At 45.1% G+C, this 10,384-nt stretch overlaps 1 protein-coding gene across 1 annotated transcript; it reads left to right on the top strand.

The window, feature by feature from the left end:
* Window positions 1-2,889: 2,889 nt before the first annotated feature.
* LOC128626498 (secretoglobin family 1D member 2-like) lies at window positions 2,890-6,463 on the top strand. The gene is made up of 3 exons (XM_053659065.1): window positions 2,890-2,997; window positions 4,650-4,837; window positions 6,434-6,463. The coding sequence occupies exons 1-3, from the start codon at window positions 2,943-2,945 to the stop codon at window positions 6,461-6,463; spliced, it is 273 nt and encodes a 90-aa protein (XP_053515040.1). The 5' UTR covers window positions 2,890-2,942.
* Window positions 6,464-10,384: the final 3,921 nt, after the last annotated feature.

Genomic DNA, 10,384 nt, shown 5'->3' with positions numbered 1-10,384 from the left:
TTCATGCAGCAACTTTTTTACTGATATGTCCCTTAGAGCAAGGAATGTAAAGGAAAGAATAAACAAATGGGATTTCATCAAAATAAAAAGCTTCTGCGTGGCTAAAGAAAACAGTATTAAATTAGCAAGACAACCAACTGTATGGGAAAACATATTTGCCAATGATACCTCAGACAAAGGTTTAATCTCCAAAATATACAAAGAACTTACACGACTCCACTCTAAGAAGACACCCAACCCAATTAAAAAATGGGAAAAGGACTTGAACAGACACTTCTCCAAAGAGGACATACAGAATATCCAGAGACACATGAAGAGATGCTCAATATCATTAGCTATCAGAGAGATGCAAATTAAAACCACAATGAGATACCACTTTACACCAGTCAGGATGGCTATCATAAACAAAGCAACAAACAACAAATGTTGGAGAGGTTGTGGGGAAAAGGGGACCTTAGTTCACTGTTGGTGGGATTGCAGACTGGTACAACCATTATGGAAAACAGTATGGAATTTTCTCAGAAAAATAAAAATCGACCTGCCTTTTGACCCAGCAATTCCACTGCTAGGATTATATCCCAAGAATCCTAAAACATCAATATCAAAGAACCTATGCACCACATTGTTCATAGCAGCACAATTTACAATAGCCAAGAGTTGGAAGCAACCTAGGTACCCATCAGTAAATGAATGGATCCAAAAATTGTGGTACATATACACAATGAAATTCTATGCTGCAGAGAGAAAGAAGGAGCTACTACCTTTTGCAACAACATAGATGGAACTGGAAAGCATTATGCTGAGTGAAATAGGCCAGGCATTGAAGGACAAATACCATATGATCTCACCTTTGACAGGAAGCTAAACAATAAAACAAACAAGCAAACAGAATAAAAACAAAGACACTGAAATAGAGAACAAGGGGGCAGCGACCAGAGGGAAGAGAGAAGGGAATTTAAGGGGAAAAAATGGGGAGGGATTTTGAGGAACAAGTATGAAAGACACAGGGATGAGGATTGGGGGAAGGGAATGGGAGAGAGGAGGGAGACGGCGGGGGGAGGCTGGGATGGGAGAAATAGACAAAAAATGTACTTGAAAAATAACTAAATAAAAATTTAAAAAAAGAAAATGTTCATAATGTTAGAATGAATATGCCTAAGTAGAGGATGCAAGATGCAGTAACATGAACAAAAAATAATTGTGATTTATTGCTTATCTTGTTCAATATTGCATTAAAATCTGCCACAGATGCCTCTGCAAAAAATTAAATAAATAAATAAATAAATAAATAAATAAATAAATAAATAAATAAAATTGTTTGTTCTCAACCTTCATGTACAAATGAAGAAACTGAAGCTGAGAGGGCCAGCACCTTACAGATGGATCCAGAAGTAAAAAGTTCAACAACTGAGCTTGAAACCAGGTAGGCCCTAAAATTGGGTTCTTCTTCACAACTCAGTAAGGGAATATATTCTAAATTTGAAAGATCCAAACAGCCCTGCAGAATTGAAAACAATGTGTAAAACATCCTGAGTAAGATTCTCAGGTGGGCGGGATTGAAACTCTACAGTAATTTGGGAATAGTTGACTTTACACTTCCTAATATTTCTTCAGGAACAAGGTGTGTGTGCCTAGGTGTTGTCAGATTCCTTGTTACATCTGTGAGGAAATTTTCACAACTTTATCTTTCAAGCTTTGCCTGTTTGAACTGTGTGAACTTCAGTGTATTCTAGTTGCTGCTGGAGTTCCTGTTGCCAGTGGTGCCCTTATCTCCAATGTGTCACAGGGTGAGACAGGTTTATGGGAAGAGAAGGTGGTTAACAGGCTGCCCTAAATTCAGCTACATCATAAACTTTCATCTGTTCTCAGTTTTTCTTAGCAGGTTATTGCAGATTTCTCTGAGAGGTGATCCACCACCTACATACCATGACCAATTCATTGGTTCTTTTTTTGTTTGGTTTTTCTTCTTGTTTGAAGAAAATTACACCAGCAGGATGTTGGCCTTAGTTCTTTAGCAGTCTTTAGTTCCAGGACAGTCTTAGATTCACAGAAGATGGAGCAGAAAGTACACAGTGCTCCCATCTACTCTTCTTTCCAGACAGGAACAGCCTTCCCACAATCAGCATTACACTCCTGGGGGCTTGGGACAGGAGGAGGATGGGCCCTGTGGGTGCTGCTTTTGGGACCCTGAGGACCCAGCAGGTGCCAACCTCCTAACTGACAAGGAAACTGTCAGGACAGTTTCCCACTTGATTTGATGGAACCCTGACTTGACCATGTTTGAAACGTTAGATGAGAGTGGGAGGGTGGGAGATGGGAGGTAGTCTTCCTCTTGGCATGGTGATCTCTCAAGACCTAAACAACTGATATCTTCACAAACGCCCACACCACTGACCTTTCTGCCTCAACTTGCCAAAGTGACCCTTGTCCAGCGAGCATCCCTTTGCATGAAAGATTCACCCAAAGCAAACATTTCAGGAATGTGTGTGGATCCCCTTCTCTTTCCCAGGCACTAGGCTGAGAAACATGAGCAAAACCTGTCACAATCTGCAATTAAGGAGTTAAATTCTCATGAGGCTCCCAACGATCAACTGATTGTACATTTCCAAAACTCCAGTTAAGAAACTGAAACATGGGGGGCACCTGTCAGTAAACTGATTGCAGTTTTGTATAACTCCAGCCTTGGATTGCCATGAAAAGAATATGCATGGTGCCACCAATGGCTATTCGATCAAGTCACCAGGGCTGTGACCATGGAAGTTGGAACTCAGGCACAGTGAGGAAAAGAGAGCTGGGAGTCAGGCCTTGTGACCTGCCATGGTCCAAGTGGGCAGGACCTGTGAGGCTCACTGGGTACAAATAGCCCTGGGCTTCCCAGGCTGCTGAGTCCAGCTGCTAACTGCTCATTGTTTGCTAAAGCTGAACTCAAAGCAACATCAACCATGAGACTGTCCCTGTGTGTCTTGCTGGTCACTCTGGCCCTTTGCTGCTATGAGGGTGAGTATCACTCCTAATCAGACTACCACCTGCCCAGGTACATAACCTTCTCTGAAGTAGGTAACTTATTTGAGGAAGGGGATTGAACAGATCAGAATTCAAATGGGTCCTGCTACTTGGAGACTAACCACCTGAATGTCAAGGGCTTCTTTATTAATTCTCAACACCCTGAACCTTTACAGAAAATCCTTTCAGGCCACTTTGAAGAGCTTCCCACCTTGATCCTCACTACTTGTTGAGGGTCTATATTCAGTAGCAGCAGGATGAGATAAGATTTTGATATGCATCATGGTTCTGCAATTCAGCAACGCTATGACTTGAACAAAATGCTCAACCTCCCAAGTTTTCTCTCATCTTTGGCTTCCACAGCCACGAGCAAGAGTAGCTCTGACTACTGAGTGAGACAAAGGGTGTCAGGAGCTACCTCTAGGTCTCAATAGCTATTCTCCTTCCCAAAGTCTATGGTGCCACTAGAGTCCACGGCTCTCTAACTGTCTTTCAGACTCTCAGAATGCTCCAGCTGGGAGAGTTTTATGAGAGTTCTCAGTTCAAGAAGAGCCAGTGTGAGCTGGATCTCTCAGGAATCAGTCAGGAGCAGCAGCACTCAACACATGCACACACTCTGCTCCTTTTTTGGGAGTCTGCCCAGGATTGAAAAAACCAATGCAATCTCAGGGCCCCACTGGCTGTGTTTCTAGGTGACTTCTAGCCACTCATCCAACATTACTTTGTTGTAGGATGACCCTCACCTCTGACCCAAGTGCTTCTGACTTTTTCTCTTTCATCTGACTTTCTGAACTCCTCTTTCCCTGTGTTGCCTCTGATCTGACCCCTCCCCGGCTCTGAATAGTTGCTGTGTCATCAAGTCACATGGGAGCCTGGCAGGGCACATGCCCTGATGCAGGGGCAGGTGGTTGTAAAGACTTGAGGGAAGAACAGGGAGTGTTGATGGAGAATCCAGGCCAGGAAGAGTGGTGACTTCAGGTCTCAGCACAATCCCAGTGGAGCCAAAATCAGGAGGCCACCTCCAACTGTCTCAACAGAATTCTGTATTCAGTGCAGACCAGAAGAGCTAGCCATGGTTCATGTGTAAGGCTCAGATTCTTTTCTAAACCTCTTAGCTGTTTTCACCCACTGACGTAATTCTACTGTTTAACTTACTCTCAGAAGAGCATCTTCCAACACTCCATCGTTGTCCCTGCTCCTCTCCAGACTTAGTCCCTCTTCTCTGATCTCTGTGAGATCGTCCTCTCCCACTCTGCTGGAAAGACTGGCCGGTAAGAGATCCTCTTCCCTGATGTCCAAGACCAAAAAAAGAAAAGTGTGCCTCTAATGACAGGCCAAACCTTAGTTTCTGAAATCTAGGGAATGTGAGTTTCAGCAAAGCAGGAGAGTCTTGGAAAGGCATGCATGTAATTTACACAGGAGAACAGCTAAGCTGGGTCTCAGTGAAAGTTTTTTTTTTTCCAGAACTAGCCCTGCCGCTTGCTCTGTGATTTCAGCAAGCCACGACTTTTAGGATTTTCCATTGTAATTGGTATATTTATGGAACAGGACCATAAAACCCCTGGTGTTCATGTCTAAGGTCAGGGGGGCCATGGGGGAAAACTGACTTTATTACATCAATTGTATTTCTTCTTATTCTGTTCCAGCAAATGCAAAAGTCTGTCCATCTTTTATGTCTGAATTTAAAAGCTTCCTTTTGGATACCGAAGAGATATACAATATTCACATTCTGAAGTTTACTCCACCTAGAGAAGCTGCCGAGGCTGCGATAAAAGTGAAGCAATGCACAGATCGTTTGCCCATACAGGACAGAAAGAAAGTGTTCAGTCTTGTGGTAAGTTGTTTCTCCTTCCTCTGTAGGGGCTTCTGCTCAGCTTCATGGCCAGGAGGGAGGCCAGGGTGCTGCACTGTGGGCACAGGGCGGGGAGGCACCTGCCCCTCTTCTCACCTCTGGCAGAGTGGCCCATGGCCACAGAGTGGATGATGACATGACACCTGCTGAGCTACACTAAGGCTGCACAGTACATGCAGCATATTCCTCCTTCTCAGGTCACCTCTGGGCACATGTACCAACAGTGTCCTGGGGAGGACAACCAGGCCCCAGGTGGTGATGCTGAAGGGCAGAGACAGCTGCCTCCTGCCTGGGAGGTTTTAGAGGTCACAGGGCCAGTTCCCTCACCCTGTGGCATTGTGGAGATTCCCATGGAGAGGGGGTATGCAGGAGAAGAGACAGCAAGAGGGAGGGCGATGGCCCAGGCTGTAGGTCAGGATGGAGGGGTGGATGGCTGGGGAATCCACCAGCTCTCACAGAGTGAGACCCTCCCTGTCCCTCTGTCCCATTTTCCCAGCCCTTACCAATCAAGGCCAATGGGCAGATACCCTCCCTGTTATGTCCTCTGCAGCCTCTCTTGAAGCTGAAATACTTCCGTTATGTGTTTGCGAGGATAGTGGTTGGGCGGGAGATCTGCCCGCAGAGCTCCCTCATGCCCTGTGGATAAGAATAATTCTACCAAGATATGATCTGCATGGGGAGGAAGCCTGACCAGTCTCTCAGAGGAGAAAGGTTTTTTAGCCTCCTCCCAATGGGCTTTTATTGAGTTTAGCTTGCATAGGGGTGCATAAGAAGAAAGAAGGTGTGGTGTACAGATAACGTTTCTGAGATCAGGGGTCCTTCTGAGTCAGGGTCTGGTGGACACTGTGATGCCAGTCGGCTATAAAACCCTGGGAAACAAACTTATTTTGTGCTTGGACCATTAACATTTAAATTCAGGGCATTCTTAGCAAAGCAGGTTTCACGGGACTTCATGCATTCTTTCTGAGACCTGATGGTCCCCCTCCAGGAACCGCCAGTTCCCACACAGGGCTGTGCCCCCCCCCCCGGCATTGTTTCAGGCTGGGATCAGGTGGGGGCAGCAAGGCAGCCAAGAAGTTAGGAGATGTTTTACAGATACGGTGAGAACTCAGGCTATGATAAAGCTGAGTGGTAAGGGGTTTTGTCCCTTCTCCACCGTCCCCTAGTCCTTCACTGATGGACCCTTCATGAATATGCCTGTTTTAGGATGTTCCTTTCTTGAGGAATCTTATCCACCATTGGCTATCAAAACATGGAGTCTGAGGAAGGAAATCCTGGGCTGCTCAGTCCAATCCTTGACCCTCTCCCAGCCCCATTAGAAACCAGAGTCCCAAGCTTGAGTCACTTGGGGGTTTATTTGTCAGCCTATGGACATGTTCCTCCCTGTCCTGCACAGTTTTGGTGTGGCTGCACAAGGACTATTGAGTTCCCCGCCCACTCAGCTCTCCTGACTGGTGGGACCATGTGCCTTTGCTGGAGATGTCCCAGCACATGTTTGTGTGAACAGAAGCCCCTGTGAATGTGTCATCTCCAAGGGCAGCATGATTGACACCCCCTGTCTCTCTTTCTCTATTTCAGAGACAGGTGAAGTCCAAGTGTAACAACTAGACTTTAAAAATCTTACACACCAATGCCTTATCATTTAAGAATGGCCTGATCACCCCCAGAAAATCTTAAGGTTTCAACATCTTGCTTCAATAAAGTACTTGCTCTGCACTTCTCTACCTGTCTTGCTTTTGCCCAATAGTCTGTCCCTGGAGTTGTGGTGGTTCTAATCATGAAGTGGCCATTGGGTGGTGTCCATAGTAAATTTTCAGTAACACAACATCCAGTGACCATAGTGGCCTGTCGGAGGGATCCCAGTGAGACTACTGGCTCAAGAGCCATCTCCCATCCCTGCACAGACCCCCAGTCATGGGACCAGGAGAGAAAAGAGAGGTGAGGGATCAAAAGCTTCCTAAGGGTCTTGCCCCTGGGCTTTGCTGAGGGAAACACCACCTCCCTGAGGAGTCACACAGTTCCTAACCTTCAGCCCCACTGCCACTCCACCCCCATCAGAAGCACAAACAGCCTGCCTGGTTCTCACCCCTCCCTGGGTTTCCATGCTGGGGAATTTCCATGCAGGGTAATTTGTTTTCTGTCCACTTCTCACTTTGTAGTGAATCTCAGGACTCAGCCTTCAGGGAACTCTTTGCTGTCTGGACACTCACATTGCTCACCACCCTTGGTGACTTTTCCCTGCCCCCAATTCCTCCTAAAGGCCCAGAAACAAGCACTCCAATGCCATCCTAGCAACCACATGCACACAGTCCACACTTACTGCAGGAGGAACAGTCCAATGCACAGGATCTGGGCCCAGCCAACCCCTCACCCAGGAACCCCATCCAGGCTGATGGGCCCACCCTCCAGTGAGGCAAAAGGAATCTAAGACAATCCATTAGGTTACAAACTTTCCACCTTCTCAGTTCACCAGCCATCTGAATAAAACTCCCATAAAAATTCAATCCCTGCCTCTGTTATTGGTTCTGTAGGTGACAGACAGAATGAATTCCCGATTTTTTGGGTTCCACTATATAAGAGACAGGAACATGAAAGAAAAGAAAAGTATGTCTAGCTAAAAAATTCAGGAATGAGACAGACCTCCTCACAATCATGTTGGGAAGAAAGTCACCAAATAAATACACTAAGAAAATTTCCCCACAGTAAAAAATAAGAAATGGAGTAGCTCACCCACTTTCCACACATTTTTGCGACTTTTTGGAACATCAGCTCAAACAAAAGTGATTCTTTCAATAATAAAGGTCACTGAACAGTACCAGGGGCTCTGCTGCATACTACCACCCTTTAGGTAGAAATCCAAAGGCAGAGGTTTGGTGAAAACAGAAAGAAGTCATTTATTCAAAAGCTGCACAATTTTGAAAGAATGGCAGGCTTCCACCTCAGAGCCTATTCCCTCTAGAGCACCCAGAAAAACTCTAACACCCTCTGCCAGACAAACACAAGGTGTACCCCAAGTGCCTTCTCCCTTCTAAAAATACCATACTTTAGGAAACTGCAGGTGGCACTACATAATCATCCAGGCCACTTGGCTCCTTTGCCATTTACTGTTGGGCCTGAGGCTTTTCCTGGAGTCTGGTGGTAGCCAGTGTCCTGCATTCAGCACAGTGCCCTATCTTCCACTTGCTGCCCTGCAGCCCAACACCTGTGCCCCATCCCTCTGGCTGTCAGCTTACTGGTGCATTGCTGCAACCAGCAGAGTAGAACAGTGCAGTGCCAATCCAGTTTCTCTGCCCCTTCCTGCACTGGGGACAAGGGCTGGTCCTGTTCCCTGGCCATGTGGCTTGCAATGCCCACTGGTCTGCAGGCACTCCGGACTCCCAACATAGCAAGCAAGGGGGGGAAACCCAGTATTTCCCCCTACCCTCTGTTTTACATCTCAGGGCCCAAAATTTTGTGCACTCCAGAAGGGTTCTGCCTCCACAGCCAATCCCATCCTTTTCCCAAGCAAGTCTGGCAAGTCATCACCTGCCTCTGCCACCATTTTTTTGAAAAGAGTAGGAGGGCTTTTCCCTCCATCAATCACCATGGCCAGCTTGCACAGACTCCAAGCAGGGCCTCCTTCTCTCTGAGTCTCAGCCTGTGGGCAGGGAAATCTGTCACACGCCACACTAGCAGCTTCACCCTTTTTACCTACAGTGTCTCCTGCAAACCATCCCTCAATCAGCCACTCCTGGTCCCTCGTCTAGCCAGGTCTCTTCCAGATCCATCTCTATCAGAAACACTAAGTCACATGCAGTTTGACAACAAAAATTCAACCAACACAAGACTGAAAAACACAAAGCAATACTGAAAATTCCAAGGCTCTGACCTATACTTGTATACAACTAGAATTCTTACACAGTCAGCTAGCCTTTAAGCATGAAAATAAGTATGCTTCAGAATTGCAAATCTTCAAAAGTTTTATCTTCAGTGATCTCAGAAGACAGGAGAGAATATGCTGTATAAAAAGGCCTAGATGAAGAATGATGAGGCATACAATCCAGTCAACACAGGACAGAACATAAGTGTTTATAATGCATCCACAGAGAGGAGTATACAATATTCCCACACTCAACACCAGGAGACACAGTGAAAGAAGCTGCAGGTGAGGCAGGCACAGCACATGTGGACTAGATTGGCGAGGCATGTAGTGCTTCTCATCAGAAGTTCTTTCTCAATATTTCCTTTTGGGAACAATGCTCCTATATCATTATCTTTAAAACAAAAATGTTGGAACTGACAGGAAGTTTACGACAGAAATGGAAGGAGAGACAGGATTGAAATTCGTGGAGATAAAATTGGGCAAAAATCAGGTCGAGGTGATGCAGATCATCTCAGGTCAACCTGGAATCTACACTGCACTGTGCTTGCTGTATTTTGTTAAAAGAACATCAGAAAAGAAGACCTTTATTATTGTTATTATTATTGTTGTTATTATTGTTTCTTCTTCTTCTTCGTTGTCATCTTTGTCTTATTTTTCTTCTCCTGAATGCCTGAAGCATTATAATGATAAGGAATATGGTAGAAAAGAATACCATTTAACTGGCTAAATAAAGAATACCGTTTAACTGGCTAAATAACTCGTGTATTTGTCTGTATGTGTATCGACTCAATGCCCTGCATTGAGTAAGTGCTTGTAATGGCTTGCCATGTGTGTTTTACTAAATCTGGAAGTAAGTAGCACAGGGAGATGCTACATTCTGAGAAGATTAATGGGCCACCAGGAGGTAGAATATGTTCAAAATCAATCTGTGAATGATGCCTCAATAAAACTCTTTTTTTTGTATTTTTTATTGATTATGCCATTACATTTGTTCTATTTCCCCCCTCCATTCCCCTCAACCCTGCACACCCCTCCCCCACCACTCCCCCCTTTTAGTTCATGAACACGTGTCTAAAGTTCTTTAGATTCTGTATTTCTCCTACTATTCTTACCCTCCCCCTATCTATTTTCTATCTACTATTTATGCTACTTATTTTCTGTACCTTCCCCCCCTTCTCCTTCTCCCATTCCCCCATTGCTAATCCTCCACATGATCTTCATTTCTATGGTTCACTCCTGATCTAGCTGTCCTCTTAATTTGCTTTTGTTTTAGGTGTGGTTGTTGATAACTATGAGTTTGCTGTCCTTTCACTGTTCCTATTTTTTATCTTCTTTTTCTTTCTTAGGTAAGTCCCTTTAACATTTCACATAATAAGGGCTTGATGATGATGAACTCCTTGAATTTGGTCTTATCTGAGAAGCACTTTATCTGTCCCTCCACTCTAAATGAAAGCTTTGCTGGATAGAGCAATCTTGGTTGTAGGTCTTTGGATTTCATGACTTGGAATACCTCTTTCCAGCCCCTTCTTGCCTGTAAGGTCTCTTCTGAGAAATCAGCTGACAGTCTGATGGGAACTCCTTTGTAGGTGACTGTCCCCTTAGCTCTTGCTGCTTCTAGGATTCTCTCCTTCATTTGAATCTTGGCTCATATAATGATGATGTGCCTT

The sequence above is a fragment of the Artibeus jamaicensis genome, unplaced genomic scaffold, assembly GCF_021234435.1.
Source record: "Artibeus jamaicensis isolate MK-2021 breed Jamaican fruit bat unplaced genomic scaffold, CSHL_Jam_final scaffold_614, whole genome shotgun sequence".
Lineage (NCBI taxonomy): Eukaryota > Metazoa > Chordata > Mammalia > Chiroptera > Phyllostomidae > Artibeus > Artibeus jamaicensis.
The sequence above is the reverse complement of the archived record's forward strand: the minus strand, read 5'-3'. Positions and strand labels throughout refer to the sequence as shown.

Excerpts from the sequence above, each read along its gene's own strand:
- LOC128626498 (XM_053659065.1), top strand. The coding sequence starts at position 2,943 with ATGAGACTGTCCCTGTGTGTCTTGCTGGTCACTCTGGCCCTTTGCTGC. Across the intron at positions 2,998-4,649 it reads GGCCCTTTGCTGCTATGAGG|CAAATGCAAAAGTCTGTCCA; the intron begins GTGAGTATCACT and ends ATTCTGTTCCAG. Across the intron at positions 4,838-6,433 it reads AGAAAGTGTTCAGTCTTGTG|AGACAGGTGAAGTCCAAGTG; the intron begins GTAAGTTGTTTC and ends TCTCTATTTCAG.